General features: G+C 40.7%; 1 protein-coding gene across 1 annotated transcript; it reads right to left on the bottom strand.

Annotated features, from left to right (window-relative positions):
• Positions 1-13,576: 13,576 nt before the first annotated feature.
• On the bottom strand, positions 13,577-18,495 carry nr4a2a (nuclear receptor subfamily 4, group A, member 2a). The gene is made up of 8 exons (XM_067517216.1): positions 18,310-18,495; positions 17,723-17,824; positions 16,638-17,509; positions 16,037-16,166; positions 15,716-15,879; positions 15,121-15,323; positions 14,776-14,954; positions 13,577-14,657 (listed from the first exon to the last, which is right to left on the bottom strand). Exons 3-8 carry the CDS (start codon positions 17,505-17,507, stop codon positions 14,401-14,403), a joined length of 1,803 nt encoding a protein of 600 aa, XP_067373317.1. The 5' UTR covers positions 17,508-17,509; positions 17,723-17,824; positions 18,310-18,495; the 3' UTR covers positions 13,577-14,400.
• Between the last annotated feature and the right edge of the window lie 295 nt (positions 18,496-18,790).

The raw sequence follows: 18,790 nt of genomic DNA, 5'->3' as shown, positions 1-18,790 counted from the left end.
TGCCAAATAGGTTTCAACACAGAGGGCAGAGTCATACAATATGTGCCAAAGCTAACAGCTGTTAACTACACAACCTGGAGGCTATGAACTGCAGCTCTGTCCATTGTCAGTCTTTTCACAGTTAAATATTCCAGGAGGAATTTGTTACAACAAGGCCATACATAACGGGTGAAACCCCTTTACACCAATATTGCTCTCAAAATTGGCAGCATGAGAAGGAGGGACATGGGGGATGCTTGAGAGTGGTAACCTATCCCTCTCAGCCCCCTGGGAGCCACTTGGCCAGCTTTCATCCACATAATTATAATAAATTTGACATTTCATAGATAATATTGATTTCTTTATTTTAGCATTTCACCATAGGTGACAGTCTAGTGTCAAGAATGAAATTTCTATTGATCTTCTGCACATTAATCCCTCATGTGTATGTGATCATTTTTATAAGACCTTTTACTGCACATAAATCAATATTTCATATTTTCAGCAATGCCAGAGGAGATGTCATATTTGTAAACTGTGTCTTGACACTAGCAATTCCTTTCTTGTTCAGCTGCAACTGTGCAAGACCAGTCAATTTGGGGTGGTGGGAACAGAGGCACAAGGGAGGAGGAGGGGTGGAGGGTGAGGGAAGAGAATTCGCAGTCTGCAGCTTCGGTCTGGCTGGGAGGAGCTGAGCCCTTCTTGAGATACAAACTGCAGCTCTGATGATGAAGTATCATTTTTAGAATTAATTAGCCTCCAAAGCGACGGGGGGCTGTTAATAATGAAAATAAACTGGCAAATCATTCAAATTGATTAGCCCGGTGCTAGGAAAAGGCTATTGTACACTTGTTTAAATTGTCTCCTAATTCCTCTCATTTCTGTATATATTATTTTCGAAGATTTTAAAGTCCACGTTTAACCCCAACAATTTTATTCAACCAGGAAAAGAAACGTACAATAAATAAAACGTTTTTTTTTTTTTTCGGATCTAGCATTTTCCCTGGAAATATTGTTTCCGACATGCCGACTTTTCTTGGTGGTAAATTTTAAAACAAAATATAAGCCACTGGATTATTTTAAACAGAAACTTGCATGTCCTACTTGCATGTCCAGTATCAGAGTGTCAGAATGACTGACTTGTTTTCTGCAGTAATTTCAAATAAAAATGTCCATACATACAGGAATGTTACTCTCAGCTGCAGTATAACATGACAATAGCCATTGAGAATGCACAACTGTTTGGTGAAAAATATGATCACCTGAATGGTGCAGACACCTGACCTTTTCTCAGTCTCCCTTAACATGTCCCTTCCATACAATCAGTGTGAGAGCGCTGCACAAGAAAGGCCAGTCCATTAAGAGAATATGCTAATTTTACCATCCGCTCCTAATTGATGCCATTTTACCAAGTAAACAAGACTTCTGTCCACAATGGATGTGTTTCTGCCAGTTAAAAGGATATTTCAGATTGGCTTTTTCCTGTAATTTTCTCTTAGAGAGCTATTGGTGTGCCATTATTGCAAATTATAAGCCTCTCCCTTTGAAGACAGGTGCTATTCTTACTGTGTTTTTTTTTACCCCTCCTTAAAGGCCATCCACTATTTTTTGTCAGCCACTGGAGAATCTTCATTCACGTGAAAAGGTGTCAGTGCCTGACTGCTTGAGCATGATGACAGACACCCAGTAGAAGTGTGAGTGACTGCCTGACACCGTAGAGGTTTGTCAATGATGTCAACGGCACTCTGGCAGCAAACACAGTATTGTCCCAGATGCTCTACACCATAATATGGGACGTAGACAGGGTGTGATGTGTTATCTCCACAACCTCTCTCCCATCCTTCAGCCTTTACCACGGGCCATGACTGAAGGTCTATGAGGATTCCTGATGTGCCGAGTTGCCTAGATTCATCTTCCTTGTCAGCCACGTAATGCTGTATGAGCTTGTTCCTCCATTCAAGTAATGCTGATGAATCTGCTGTCCAGATGCCTTTTACTCCACTTTGTTGAAACAGAGGGGATAGACCCATCACAATGTACCTTTGGGTCTGATCATACAAAATCATTTCTCCCCCTCTTCCAAATAGTTCTTTGGCAAAGAGGCTATTGAAGTGTATGTGTGCGTGTCTGTGTGTGTGCATGTGTGTGTGTGTGTGTGTGTGGAAAGAGGTTCATGGCCGGGCAGGCGAGGTTGACTGGCACTCAGTGCTAAGCTGTCTCTCTGAGGAAAGGGCTGTTTAAAAGGCAGGAGCTGGCAGCAGAGCAGACCTCTCAGCTCCCTGTCTAAATACTGCCTCTGTGTGACTGACAGCAAAGCAACAGCACACTGGCATTCTCTTTTCAGCCACTCAGCAACCCTTTAACAAAAACCACAGGATTTAACATAAAACTCAGTCCGGAGTGTCACCGAATCCAGCTCTTTAAATTATTTAACATGACAAGCTGTTCTTTTGTTGTTACAGTTGTGCATGTGATACGACCCAGTCTGTTTAGAAAAAGTGCTGTTGTAACATAGAGTATGAATTAATTAGGATAATGTGAATAATTGTGATTTTCTGCAATGTGTAATTACACAATTATCTCCACACAGCAAAATATTCTATTTGTCATTATCACAATGATATGAGCTTATGCCCTTGTATTGTACTTTGAATTCCTCTCCTTATAAATGATAAAAGTAAGCTTAATGTTTGATTTATTGTTATTTGTTTAGAGATCGACCTTTCTAAATTCAATTGTTCAATGTATAAAATGTTCTTTTCCCATGCAAGGGGAAAAACAAGAGTCATCAACAGGCAAAAATAAGACATTGTAAATGTTGCAAAAGCTTAATAGCACAAAATTAACAATCTATGTGGTTTTGTTGGATTCAATTAGAAGGATATCTTTCTATTTCATGATGCACTTAGGAATGACAAAGCACAGATATAAGTATTGATTTTTTTGTACACGTAACCAGATAAACAATATGTATATGTATGTATTTGCAGGGTAAATTGAATCAAAATGCACATATTACATTGAGGGCCCTGGAAGACTGACAGCAATTGAATTTGTCAGTCAAGAATTTAGTTAAAGAGTTAAGGACCTTTGATCTACCAGTGGACAAAATGATACAACTGTCCAGAGTAAGAGATATTAATGGCATCTTTCCTTTGTTACTGTTCTTTTTTTATGTGAAATGCCTCTTTAACAAGGGAATTTACTTATTTCAACTCATGAATACATGTTTTTGGGTGTGTGTGTGTGTGTGTGTGTGCTGTGAACCAAAAGAAAATTACTCACATATATTCTTTATGCTGGTATGTCGATATCTGTGCATGAGCTGCGTATGTGACCATGTGCATGTGTTGTGGGGCAAGTGGATTGTCTTCTGTCAAGAGGCAGAGAGGTAGCAGAGAGAACGATAGCTATGTTTGTGGATTAATAACTATTAATTTTCCTTTTGACTGTAATTGATGCTTAAATTTCTGCTCCCCTCCTCCTCTCGACAGACCTCTTGTCCCCCCGTCAATTCTGTCCTTCTAATAAGGGCATTATTCCAACGGATTTCATGCATTCTGATAAATCAAATTAGAAGGCCAGTGACTTAGATAGATTGCAGCAAGTAATTAGAGAATCTTCAGTGTCTTCCTCGCTGCCACTCATTTAAAGAGTCTTTGTTATCTACCTATCTGGGCGCAGCATGAGGCGGTGTGTGTTTGCATCACTTTTCCTTCTTAAAATTCCTTCCCTATGTCACTGGAGAGACAGATCCCAGACCATATCTTGTCACCCAGGCCTGCACACTGCACGGTGTGCTAGCCTTGGTAGCGGACAGCGCAGTGGGACGGCCATTAATTGGAGCAACTTGGGTTGGTAAGTACCCACGCGTATGTCAGTGACATGCAAGAACAAGGAGATGGGCTGACACATGGAGACAGGGGACACCCTAAGCAGGGATGGGCTGCCCCCCTCCCCCACTCACCACTAACACACACAAGCACACCTCCACATGCCCCCTCCTTTGCCCCTCACACTCTCTCCTTGCCCTCTGGAAACAACACCATGTTCTTGATACTGAGTCAGTGGTCACTATCTGTGTCAGGGGAGCAGGCTCGTTCACATGCCACAAATGTTGTGTGTGAATGTGTGAGTGTGTGTGTGCATTTATTCACTTGAACTTGGGTATCTCCATTTCATGTTCCTTTAAATTTGTACTTTGTTACATTTTACAGAGAACTATGGTTCTGTTGTTCATTTTGTCTCTAGTTTAACCCTCACAAGGGCTATTTTCTGGCTTTTGTGTGCTTCTATTAGTAATTATTTATAGCAATATTCATAATAATATCTAATGTAGTGCATATGTTCACTTGAGTAATATTTTCAGTCTGGTAATGGACTGATAAATTGCAATGCTCCTGTTCAAAATTAAAATGAAATATTTGTCAAAGAGAGAAATCACTGAGTTGAAAGGATAATCTGTGTACCTTACAATCATCACACAGTCCAAACTCCTGACAACTGCTCTTCCTCCTGATCTACCATATCCCCATATGGCATTTTTCTTCCTTCCTTTTCCACTTTCCCTGCACTCGTATCACAAAGCAGTCTGACAGAGTTCACTGTTCTCCTTTAACAGGATGAATGAAGATAAAAATGAAAGCAAAATGGAGCACGAGAGGCATCACTTGCTTTGATTCATGATTTGGCCTGGGAGTTTGCTGCTCCTCTGCAGCCTGTCTGCTTGGCTGCCTGCCTATTCGTCTGCCTGTCTGCTCTTTCCCAAGCACTATAATGGAGAGCCTCAGTCTGCTCACAGTGACAACGTCAAGTCATCAGGAATGGCTGATTATGGTGCTAAATATTGATCTCTGCCTCACATGTGTCAAAATTCCCCCCACCCTTTAATTAGAATTTCCCCTCCGTGCCATACAGGAACTAACAGAATATATTAAAGGACTTCATGAGGAGGAGGGGAGTGCAGCTAGCGGGGCATAATTGTGACCTCTTGTCTTGCCTCTTCCCTCCCGAGTTTTGAGATGACTCCCAACTGTCTGTCGAATGCTCCCAGCCTCTGGTATAATCAGACTTATTTTCTTCGTCATATCACAGGATGATCAGCCGTAGCCCTGCTGTTCCCTTGTCTTATCCCATTCTTCTATCCTATCCACCGTGTTCTGTCCAGCTTGTATTTTTTCTTAATGATTTGTTAGACTTAATAAATGGGTACAGTGAGAAAATGTTTGTCCTATTTCTTTGCATATATTTATTGTATTTAACATCTAAAAAGATCTTAAGAGGCTGCTTCACTAATTTATCCAGTCAACACTGGATGATTGAAGAAAAAAACCTGTTGTAGGTTAGATTGTCTTCTATTTTATTCCCACTTGCTTTTTCCTAGTCAAATCCTGGGGCTTAGATTATCCACAATAACAACTTTGCTTCAAGATCACTTCTTCTATGCTGTGTTTAATTTTTAATATATATCTGCCCATTAATACGCCTTAATACAGTACCTATTAAAAGCCTTCACCCCCCCCTTGGAATTTTTCACCTTTTATTTTACAACATAAAAGACATTGACTCTGACTCAGCCACTGCACAAAGTTAATCTCACAAATCTGTGAGTGGTTCTTGCATAAGGCCCATTCTCTTGTTGGAAATTGTCTTACAAGCCATAGTACTTTTGACTGACTTTAGACTGATTTCTTCCTGGCTTTCCTTATATTTTGCTGTGTTCATTTTACACTCTACTTTTGCAAGACTATCAGAATCCCCACAACACGATGCTGCCACCAATGTGCTTCATGTGCACATGTTTGTTTTCTGCCAAACACAGCATAAACTAAATAAATTAGGAACCGAAAAAAGGCCCCCTTCCATCGTAGAACCTTCTTATTACAGAACCCTTTTTAGATCGCATCAGAGGCTTTCTACATGCCTTCTCTAAAACTGTAGCTAAAGCTTCCATTGATAGAGGAACTGAGTGGCTTTACACAAAGCAAAGACACTCACATCCAGTGATTTGAATTTTATTTGTATTTAGGGGACAGTGTGACATTAAGTTTGTCCCATAGGAAACTCAACACGCATTACATTCTTCTAGTGCACTGATCATGTAGTAGAATTCATTCATTTAAACTATGTTAATACTTTGCTTTTATCAGATGTTTGAGAACATCTTATGTTTTAGAATTCACAATTCATATTTGACTTCTATAAGTTTGGCATTGTGATCTGTTTTTTACTGCAGCTGGTTCTCTGTTGTCACCTGTTCGTAGATTTCCAAACCTTAACATGCTACCTTCTTTCCTAAGCCTCTTCAGCCATTAATCCATCTTTTTGCCCTTTGCCGGCTCTCTTTTCCTCTCTCTCCCCTCCATGCCTCCTCTCCTCCCTCTCTCTGCCATTCTCTGGTTAGGAGGCACCAGTCATTATTATAGGACGCTGGCAGGCTTGCTGTCAGTTGCATTCTGGCGAAAGTCAAGTGCCACAAGGTGCCTTTTTCTATTTGTTTGTTTCATGCTACACTGCACCAGCCACTGACCTGTGGTAGCCATGTCGTGCAAGAGGGAGGCAGGTTCATCCAATCAAAGACCAGCTGAAAATTAACACTGATCTTTCCATTCCTGAAGAGGGACTGTAGCAGAAGGCAGTTTCATGACCATGGGGTGGGCTGGGATTTTTTTTTTTTTTTTACACTTTATTAATTGTGTTACATGATTTCTGCTTTTTACTTTTTAGATGATTTAGATTATTTACACATACTTTAAGAAGGAATCAGGATTATTTGATTAAAATAACAAAGCCGAATTCAAATCTATTGTTCATCCTAATACTCTTCACAACAAAAAATAATACCCCAAAACTTTTTTCTTTAAATACATTCTGAAATCTCAGGTTTGTTTTTTCACAGTGATTTCAATCTGATCCCCTTCAATTCAGTACATGCAATATTCATAGTTGATCCATTGACTGCTATTCAAGCGGGAACTATTTGAAGAGGAAAAGTTCATGTGCATTTTTGATGGATTGTGCATGTCTTCCCCTACTCTATATGGATAGAGAGCTTGTTTGAAGGTCAGTGATTCTCTTCAGTCCGTCTTCCTTTTACACTCTTTTTGGGGGAAAGGATATCTCCAGTCTTCACTCCATATTTTTCAAGTGCTTCTAGGATGACTAGGTTGGATGACCTTGAATCCTAGAGATGGAGATGAATCTGTTAGAGCTGCCCGCTCTTCTTCTCTCAGGGAACTCTGTCATGAAGTGGGACACCGACTTTCAGACTTTTCATGTAAAACATCCACTTTTCCTAGCTCCCAGCCTTTTCAGATGTTTACTGGTGTTATCAATTAATTTGTTCCACTCTAAAATTCTAACCTCTTATGTGTACATTACAGAAGAGAGTCAATATTTAGTCATGTGGTCATTTCTGTGTGTGCATGCCTTTGTGTTAACATGTAGGAGCAAGGGGTTGAACAAGGGTTGAGTGGATCTTGAGAGCTGGCAGGTGCATTATTGCAGCAGGCTAAGCCCGGCTTGATGTGTGTGTTCCTAATCTCCAAGTGATATGACAAAGCTGTGTGGGAGCCTGTGCTGGAGCTCTTCTGTCTGTTGTCACACACACACCCACACCCCCTCCCACATCCCCTTTTGTCCAGCACACACACACACAGAGACACAGCTTTCCTTTCCTGACCCTTGAATTATCCACCACTCTACTATTGTCACCCTCTCACTGTAAATGTGTAAAACCATAAAACCCTGTCTATAGCCATCTGTTTGTGTTGAGGGTATGTGTCTAGAATGCATGTATCCATGCAAACAAGAACAGCTAGCAGATAAGTATGACTGCATTTCAGGCTTGTTTTGTCAACTTGGGGAAGAATGAGGTAAAAAGATGTGGTGAAGTTGTTGAGCTGTTTGTCCCGAGAATCACATACAAATAAAGGCAACAAAACAAATATATTTTATTGCCCTTACCAAACTTGATTTGATTCAGCTCTGAAGCTACAATGTGTTGATAGGATGCTACATGCATAACAGCCACATTTTCTGTCTGCTTGTTAAAACAAGTGGTGACACTGTAGAGATCTTGGTGCTCACAAGAACTCTCCAGTTGAACTATTGGTAATCCCGCTGTAAACATTTTGTTTGCTGTTAAGCGTTGTGTTTTTCCAAACATAATTTCTGCTAAATCTGTATTCCTCTAAATGCGTAGGACTGATTGAAAACTGATTGAAATTTAAATAGTAGAATGATGCCTCCGTTTTTGCAAATGATTTCCCATTTGCATATGACAGAGTGAATAGAGGAGACAAATGAGATATGAGACAGGTGATTGATTGACATGCAACACTGTTCCCCACCTGGAATCAAACCAGGGATGTTCCTTTATCCTCTAGCCCACCAGGACACCACCCATGTGCCTGCTTTCTTAGTCAAGAACGCATTAATTCGTACAGATGCTTGTGAAGAAGGCTGCAGAAGACAGAACTATAGCTCTAAGAAGCTGATGGAGGACAACACACACACATGATTTGACTCAGACACATAAAGAGATTATATGTGCATGGGTGTGTTTATATGTTTCACTTCACATAGAGCAGCAGCACAAACCGTAACACAGGATGAGGGCAAATTCTTGCAGGAACTGAGCCAGTGCATTTGACCATGTTGACATTTTACACGCTGACATTAGAGATAGGGATAGTCTGCACCCGTGCATTCAGTCACATTGTTACAGTGGAAGGCGTTAATTAGGTGTGTGGCAGAGAGGCAAAGCAGGTAATAGGTAAAATTTTTAGATGCAGGGATTACAAACTTAATAATATTACCAAATACTTTTAATCCAAGAAAGAATTTATTTATGTGGTGCACTGCTGTGATAGGATTATGTAGGTGAGATTATTGTGATACTGGTCTTTGATACCCCACATTCGTCATCAAAACTAGATTCTGTGTTTTTACAGTTTGCTCCTAGTGTCCTCGAGCCTCGCCCCAGAGACCTAATGCATCATTTGAGGCTCATACAATTCACTGCTTCTCAAGCCACTGGCTCCTACCAGCCTGATAGAGGCATTTTTCGCTACTTAGAAACACGCACCGTGTGTCCGATCCCTTACTCCTTAATATGTCCTCTATTACCATCAGGCATTTATGCCTGTTTTTTCTACTTCAGTGACCACTGAGCACCAGCTTCATTAAAACTAATTGAATTGGAAACATGTCTGCCTGAGGAAACATTAACTCTTTCTACAAAGGAAATTTCCGATTTCATTTTGTCAATAAGGTCAAAGGAGTGAGTCCATGTGTTCGATACTGATACATACCATTCCCATAAATTTAAACTGTGAGGCTGTTTGATTTGGATAGACTGTACCATGTATCAGCCCTGAATGTGTCATCTGAACTAATCTGGTTGCGGATGATTATTTGATAAGTTGTACAATCATCCTATTTTTTCCCCCTAAATCTACAGTTTCCTGCACAAACCCAAACCAACACCCCCCAACATAGTGTCCTGCCTATTTCATTGCATTATTAATTTCTTGTGGTTAGCATAATTGAGTCTACAGGCATTGGGCTGACCACACTCGAAACAATAATTTGATGGCATTCGTCAGAAATCAATGTGCAATAACAGAGCATACACAGCTGTTTGATTTCAAGTAAATATTTATGAGTGATCTGACTAGACATCAAGTTCAGTCAATCTTCTTTAAAAGGATCTGTGCGAATGATTAACCTCATTTTACTGGTGCTGTCTGGGCTGGTAATGGCCATTATAGAGCTAAGAAGGTGTGAGGCCTTTGATTTTTGGCTCCTCATCATTCACAGCTTGTCGCATCCCTTCATCCTTCATACATGGCTGCTGAATTGATTGTCTGTTTAGTCATATGAATGATAAAGCTGCTCTGGGCCACAGGCTGAGAGGGACAGACATGGCTCACTTCCATCTATATGCAAGGTGGATTTCTTATCCTGCCTCGGCACTTGGAAATCAGCATTTTGCATTATTTATTGGACAATCATCAGCTTTTCAATATGGTAAATCAAATAGTCACAGTAATATAACTATAGACAGTCGTATCCAAAGCGCCATCATTCAGCTCATTATTCATTCATTTTGTTTAGAGCTATAGTGGGCAGGACTTGTTAGATTCATAAGTTGTGTAATCAACATGTTTGACTGCAGGCTGGGAAAGCAACCTGCCTGAATAGAGGGAAAGGTAATGTGATAGTAAATGATTCTAAATGTAACAGCGTGGACTGAATGCACCATATGAAAGAAAGGTGGAAGAATTATTTCAAAGCCATAAATAACTGAGCGAAATAGTACAAGAAATAGAGTTCACAGACATGCTAAAAAAGTTGGATGTGTCATGTATATATAGAGAGATATATAGATATCTATCTATATATATATGTGTCTTTTATTTTAAAGAAATCCAGGTAATAAAGAGGACGCTAATAGAATTTTAGTCATATGGATCTATTTCAAGCTTTCTCATAAGACTCTCACTCTGTACTTCAAATAACTTTTAATGCCACTCATAAAATAAAAAGAAAGACAGTACTTCAGCGTAATTTATTCAAGGCTTAATTTTATCTGAGTTGGAGAAGACTACGAACTACGTACAAAATCCTCATCTGTATCTAGTGGACAAATAATGTACAGAATCTCATCTGTGGGAATCATAGAAATATGTATTTTAGGCAAAGTAGCAGAACTGCTTGTAGCATACAGTATGTAGTTTTTCTATTTTATTGTCAATCCACTCTCTAAAATGTATTTATATTTCCCCTTCTTTCCAAGTGTAATTTCGGTCATAGCCACAGAGAGGTTTCCTCTCCAGATGTCTACCAAGTTATAGTTCGGAGGTGAAGGGTCAAGGGCTCTCCCACCTCAGACGGAGCAATGGTCTTTCTTATCTTGGCTTCTTGACATAATTCACACATTGTACCTACAGACTGTGGCCAACTGTCAAAACATTAATCATTTATCAAAAAGTGTGTTGCAGAGTAAGGCCTCCTTATTATAACCGATGATGTCAATGGTCAGTTCAAACTAACTGTGCAGACTGTAGCGACTTACAAACACACCTACAGCTTCGTAACAACATAAAGCACCACACAGGTTAACCAGTCAAATTGCATCACACCTCAAACAAAAAGGCAGCTGTGCATGCAACATAACCCACAAGAGTCCGTGTGCTGCCTGCAGGTGAAGCAGAACTGTCACAAGCTGGGACTCAGTCTTAAAATTTGTTGTCTTTCTCACTTTGTGTATAAGCACTTAGCAGCAGACACAAGACGGCCACCTTCACTAGACGGCTCTGGTTTGTTGCTCGCTGTGCAGCCAACAAAAACTGAACAAGCGGAAAATGATTTCTTTCCTCTCTTCCAGTTCTACTTCTGCTGACATGATCATGTCTAACCTTCTGCTGATGTCAAGAGTGGGGAGGAAATTAAGTCATAGGGTCTTAATCAATTTAGACTCAAAGGATATATAATCATGCACAAACAGTGACAAAAGTATTAGCTACATGTGTCATGTTTTATTGTGTTCAGATAGACATGTTGAAAACCTAACTGTACTTTGTCAATAGAGAGAACTTGTGACATTGTAATGCACCCTTTCAACAGATCTGTTAAATGTCAGCAAACTGGTTCTGAGTGTAATCCCAATTTGCCTTGGAATTAGCACTTTACAGTGACGATCTAATTATTTAGACAATTTATTGCCTGCCGCTAATATCTCTCAAAATAAGCTGTTCCCTTCGTCTTGATCATGTGATAAATGTGGAATCATTGAGGATAAGTCCCAGACATGCCTCAGAGCCTGGCGTCACTTCTCGCTTCTGACAGACTAAAGGAAAGGCTTTTTGACAGCGGCACTGCTTCTCTGTGTGCATGGCAGTCACTGCCGTTTTCTATACGTTTCTAAATGACTTTCATTTCTGCTATTACGGGCTACAATATGCAGATCGGATGCGCGTCTCAATGTTGCTTCAATTGTGGTTCTAAGAGTGCGATCAGTAAACGATATTAAATACACATTATATACACAGTGAGACTTTCCGCTTGACTGTAACCTGTGGGGTTTTAATGTGTGAAGCGGGAGGTGACGCAGAGGAGGAAGCCAGAAGCGCGGAGCTGGACTCCCGGGGGTTTGTGGGAGGTTGACTGGAATAACAGGGTTGCTTCAAAACTATGAAAAAACTAGGCTTCTTTATGTTTTCATAGCTTACACCTGTAAAACTTTACAGGAACACAAAAATTAAAATGACGCACTCAAAATGTGTTTACCTGTGCGCCGCCAGGTCTCACCTTTTTCAAATGCACACTGAACGCGGTGCCTTCTTAATTAGAGAGCTGCAAAAATGTTTTGGTTCTGGTCTGACGCGTCGGGGTGAGAAAGGAGGTTGGAAGCGCGCTTACAACCTAAATAAACAAAAGTAATAAAGTACAGCAGAAAAAAATGCGAATTCAGATAAAAGTGGACACGTCTTTTTCAATGCTCTCACTGTTAAGCAACAAGCAAGAGTCTGTCTAGAAAGACCAACTTCACTTTTATTTGCATCTTTCCCATCAGCCAAGAACATCCAATGGAATATACTGATTCATAAAATCCGATGTCCATTTTAAAATGAAATGTACTTCATAAATAAGTCGTTGGATCCTAACGAAAAATACAATTTCACATATTTATTCCGTTGTAGCGTTTTTCATTTGTCAATCACAGACAGACATTAGCAAATGAAGAGGTTCTGACAGCCGGGGATAGGCTGATGAATCCTCTTACACTGATGAAATATAGACACGCACGCATGAGAAAAACTTGTGTGTGATCCCCAAATTAAAAGTGCAATCAAATATTATTTTGATGCGTGAAATTTTGACTCACTATAGACATAAAAACATTTGCAATAGTCAAATAATGTGCATTTAGAAAGCAATATATTTTTGTCTAAACATAAAAAAATGTAAAAAAGTTAAATGACGAGTAGGCCTGCCAATTATTTGCGACATATTCATAGTCTCCAAAGGCAATAACCGCTTTTAGTCGTCTGAATTAAATAGTTCTGTATAATTTCACGCTCCATAAAAGTATGTTGGTAAAAGAAAAAAAATGTTTTGCAAACAGGCCTGTAAGCACTGATGCCTGTACTCCAGGAAATAAGTTGAAAAATGAGTTGGAATTTGAAAATAGTAACATTTCTTTTTCTAAAGCAGTAAAGCAACTTATTTCAACCAGATGGGTTTTAATTTGAAGAATAAATTAATTTCAGAGAAATTGTTTAGCAAATGATTGATTTAAACGTTTTATTTGTAAACATTAAATATTTCTTTCTCTCTAAAGTTTTGAAATTCGGCACCAAACGCGTTACAGAAGTTGTAAGTACATCATGGTGCCTAAGATGTGGGCCTTAATCACGCACTCAACTACCCTCTTGGTATGAGATGAAGTTTCCAAACGTGTGAAATTATAACTACCTAGACGCTTATGAGACATGAAACATAGACAACGTGCTCAGCTTGAACTTGGATGTTTGGAAATCGTTTAAATTGCACCATGCTTAGTGTAGCTCTTGGCAATAGAAATAATAAATATATAGAAACGTTTATATTCAACAGCAACAATACTTACAGCACATACAAACAAGGAATGTCTGACAGTTTTACAAACACCATGGGTCCCTCATTTTCTATACAGATGAGATATTTTTCCACATATGCATCATACATAAAAGGAGTGCCATAACTACGAATCTGTATCAAATCTAGCAGACTACATAGTGTCCGGTATATAATATATATAGACATCACCTCAGCAAGTGCCTATAAAATAAAAAGAGAAGGTGGGGGAAAAAACTAAAACATGCGTTGTCTTTTCTGGATACTTTTGGTAACCTGTCAGAAACACATAGGCACGAGTCAGAAAAGAAAAGAATTTTTTTTCATTATAACAAACTTTGTACACATGTTATAAACCGATGCATTGTAGGCATCACATAATCTATCATAATATACAGTATGTGTGTGCGTGTGCGTTCATATATATAAATTGAATATATTACATCTGAGTATGTTGAATCAGTAGAGCCGATGGTAAATAAACAGTAAGTGATTGCAAGACCGGATTAACTGCTGACAATTTGTCCACTGCAGAGGAATTCCCCGCGAGGATTCACTCGTTTGGCACTAAAAACAGGAAAAAGAAAAAAAAAAAGCTTTCGGAGAATTAAAGGCCTACACCGCAACCACATGTTCTCTTTCTTCCTGTTTATCTTTTAAAGAATCATAATAATGTACTGTTGTTTTTATTAGCCTACGGAGCTTGCAAATATTCAGAAATAATAACGTTAAAAATCTGCCAAGTCTGACTCAAACAGTCTTTTGGAAGTTCTTTGAGGTCTCGCCATCGAGTCAGACTCAGAAAGGTAGGGTGTCGAGGAAAAGTTTGTCAATTATTGCTGGCGGGGGGACTAGATCTTCTAGTTTTAGGTAAAAGATACGCTGCAGACCTTGGGTACATAGTGTGCGCAGTTCAGGGAGCTTTCCCAAGAGTTTTGACAAGTAGTTGGGACGATTCAATCCACCGCCATTGAATGTCACTTGATCTTTGAGACAGTTGACTATCTTATTTTGAAGATCCTCGACTCTTTTGGGGTCCTTAAGACCGTGTCTCTCTGGAATATCAACACACAAAGAAAGAGGGAAGAATTATTTCCTGCGCATTAACTTTCTCTGTTTTTCGTGCACTGTGGTTCAGGCAGAGTTTCCAAAGGAGCAGCCGCCTTTACGCACCTGTTACCATGGCCAGAGCTGCGATGCAGGAGAAAGCTGAGATGTCGATGTTCATGCTCTGCAAGTTGGAAGAAAACTCCACGATAGCGTCCACCCACTCTCCAAATCCACGAACGCACTGTAGCCTGTGTAACACCACTCCATTACAAAATATAAGTTTGCCTTCCACGGGGTTGGACCTGCAATTAATAGGAAAATGCCATTAATTACGCTTGGCGATAAATGTGAATTTAAGAGCCTTCTAATTATTGGGCAGCTAATAAAACCCAAAGCAATGAAGCTTGAAGGGGGTGCTGATGATTATCTAAAGCCCAGATTGTTTTGTTTTTTAATTACGCAGCCTACCTGTACGCCAGCCGCAGGACGAAAAGTTCAAGGAAGGCGGATTCAAAGAGGAGATCTTGATCTTGCTTCGGTAAATCAGAAAAGCCAGGAATCTTCTCCGCCCATCCCCGGATGATCTCCATGGAGCCCGTCAGGAGATCGTAGAACTGCTGGATGTGCTGAGTGTTGTCTCCAGTCATTTGGTAGTCAGGGTTAGCCTGGAACTGGAATTTAATTTAAACAGCGCCTTAATGAGGTCCTTTAAAATATATAATCCGTGAAATTGCAAATGGCCATTTCAGGAGAGAGAGGGTGATATTTACTATTAAATTCATGTCTTCTTTTTATTAAGTTCTCTATTTCAGCGCAATTTACTTAGGACAAAAATATGCCACATTATGCCTGACAAAGTTAGGAATTCTGCAATGTATTACAGAAAAGTTTTTAGTAGTTCATCGTTAAAGCAAGAGTAAATTTTAAACGTCGTCAATCTTGTCCTTTCTGGATTTTTTTAAACATCAGTAATAGTTGCTGACCTTTTCTACTTTTTTTTCTTTCTTTTTTGGAGTATTTCTCGTGTGATTTATTTTTTTGTGGCACTACTTGGACTACTTACTCTGGAGTAGTCCAAAGCAGACATGGAGGGGTTGGAGTCCACATGGGCCCTAACAAGAGCGCTTATGAGGCTCACCGGCGGCGAGGGAGGGGAAGGCTCCTGGGGACTTTTGGGTTTTGATGGTAGGCGTCCTCTCCGACCCTTCAGGTTATCCGTTCGGACAACTACGTAGAGAGAAATATGACATGTATAAGTAAACAAAATGCTTAAATATGGACGAAATACCAATCAAGTATTTTACGCACAGGGCTTTCCCAGTGTATCAGTGTGGAACTAAAAACCACTGGTCTAATGTATGTGTTAAGTGTGGCCTAAACATACCTTCTCTCACCATTCCGACGACAAGGCACTTCTGGAAACGGCAGAACTGACAACGATTTCTTCGGCGTTTGTCAACAGGACAGTTTTTATTTGCTAAACACACGTATTTTGCATTTTTCTGAACGGTGCGCTGAGGGGGGGAAAGAAAGAAAAACACAATGTCACTCTTTAGGCCTGTAGGTGTAAAGCTGTGCCGTGTAGTGCACGGGCGGTGGATTGCTGCACAACACAACATGAAAAAGTGAAGAGATGAAAACGATATAATATCTGTCTCATCTCCTGTTTCAGACTCTTCTGTATGAACCGACAAGAGGGAATAGTCAGTCTGCAAATACACATTCGTGGTCTTTCATATTTTACTTGTTCCTCTGAGAACAGCTGTGTGTGGGTAGATTTGACTGCCACATAAAGTTATTTTACTCACGCATCCAGCTGTTGCTTAATCACATTTATAGTGGCTCTCAATGAAAATGCGATTCTACAGTTATTATTGTTGGGACAGAATTTAACACGTGGGCGCCGTGAGTAATTCACAACGCACAGCATTTTATCCAGGTAATAACAATAACACTGATTCATCATTACTGTCATGTCAGCCCACCTTGAAAAATCCTTTGCAGCCCTCGCAGGTTCTAACTCCATAATGCTGGCAGGCTGCGTTGTCTCCACATACCGCACATAGACCCTCGTTTGACGGAGATCCTCGGGACGGGGGCGATGGCACTTGGCTGTCCACCAGCTGGTGCCCGTGGCCGAGCTGCAGGGAATGAGGAAAGGCCAGCCCAGCCTGCTTCCTTATGGCGCTGGGCATCGCAAAACTCTGGCCGTCCAGGCCGCGGTGCGCGCCCGGGTTGTCGTGGTTCATGGAGACGTGCAGCGGTCCATCGAACCGCATCTGACAGCTCGAAACGGGAGTTCCGGGCGGGGACTGCTTGAAGGAGAACAGTGAGAGCCTTGACACCGGATTCTTGCGCTGGTCTATCATATGAGACGTGGCCGCAACATAGTTCTGGTGGAAACTGTGAAGCGAGCCAGGGTCCTCCCACATGTGATTAGGCTGAACTTGGAAGTTTGGTGTACTCGGGGCATGAGGCGACGAGGGTTTGAAGTACATAGGCCCAGAGTGAGCCATCATTTCTTCTGATTGAGGTGGCAGGTGGCTCTGCTGATGGTAGCTGTGCATCTGGACGTCCTCCACCTTGATAGAGGACTGCTCTCCAGAGTGGGGCATCTGATACAGACAGGGCGGTTTAACGTCGTAACTGGTGTTATAGTTGTCCATGAATGTACTAAAACTTGGGAGAGAAGTAGTTGCTGTGATCTCGGTGTTGGTCAAGTCCATACTAAACTTAACAAACTCGGGTGTTAGGAAGTCGCAGCTGTATTCTCCTGCGGTGTGGTAGCTGTAGCTCTGGGAAGCAGGACTAGCTCCTTGAGGTGATGATCCATACTGAGCCTGAACGCAGGGCATGGCTGAAAACCAAAACGGCAAAAATCAGTTTGCTGTGTTTAAACTATGCATAAACTTTTACAGTTTACTCAACGAAATCTAAATTTACTCTAAAACAAGGTATGAGTAATTTGCCTCAGTGAGTAAAGTCGGAAGCAACGTAAATTCACATGAAAAACAACCAAACAATATGTATTTTATTTTCTTTACAAAGCATTTCAGCATCAGTATCATACCTCAAGTCTTCTGACAGTTTTTCGATGACACTTGAAATGGGTAATGTCAGGAGTTAAATGGGTGTCAGGATTCAAAAAGGCGGCTCTGTTGTGGATCTTCCCCTAATAAAACACACAACTCTGTCATTCACTAGATAATAAAACAAAACAATATCTAACACGAAACACCCGAATAAGCCGGAATCAACTTGCACAACTGCGCAGAAACTTCACCTATATTCTTATTGCGCGTCGCATTTTGCAAGAGTTTTATAAAAATCTTGAACAGGTCATGGAAAAAAAGACATGCAAATTAAAATCAAAATGCACACGTTTTGTTGTTATAAAGTGTGGAATTGTTCTGAGCGAACAGACCAACTTTGCGCACCCCACATTAGAGGCAACTTGAAAAAGCAGAACATTCAGCTGAACTATATTTTACACCCGCACATCTAAACAGCCCGAGTCCTACTCAGTTTTGGGTCATTTCAGTTTAAGGTTAGAAAAAAAAACGAGAAAGAAAAAGGGTTCAATTCGCTCGGTGAAGGCGGTGCAAGTAAAGCACGGGCACAGATTATGTTACGAAGAAACAGATGAGTGAATCTTACCTCTCTCACATCAGGATCGTGGCTCTCAATCCATGCGTTAAGCATGCAGGAGGTATTCATCAATTTTGTTAAAAGCTCCAAATCATAAGCGTCGATACCCAACAATGCCAGGCTGGAAAACCGTGTGACTCCGCGCACTGACAGCAACACGAGCTTCGACTACCCAGTCTGTCCAATGTGGCTTTGTTTATGTGAGCTCTGGATACCGTGGCCCACGTGTTTCACAGCGCGACGTCATCGGCGTCGACACCGACTTGGGCCAATCCGCATGGGAACTTTCTCAAGCCCCAATTTTTCTAGCGAGTGTGTTTGTCTTGTGGTATGTGTTCCATGTTGCTGCCCACATGGACATTATGTAGTAGAGAAACCCACCTAAAGTCAGTTCAGACACCTTTGTGTTTGCAGGGGACTTAAGTCAGGCTTATTTTAGGTAGACTTTAATCTCTGATTCAAGATTTCCCTGTTTTATCACAGGTCTGCA

The sequence above is a fragment of the Channa argus genome, chromosome 9 (assembly GCF_033026475.1).
Source record: "Channa argus isolate prfri chromosome 9, Channa argus male v1.0, whole genome shotgun sequence".
Taxonomy (NCBI): domain Eukaryota; kingdom Metazoa; phylum Chordata; class Actinopteri; order Anabantiformes; family Channidae; genus Channa; species Channa argus.
Note: the sequence above shows the minus strand (reverse complement) of the source record. Positions and strands in the feature narration are given on the sequence as shown.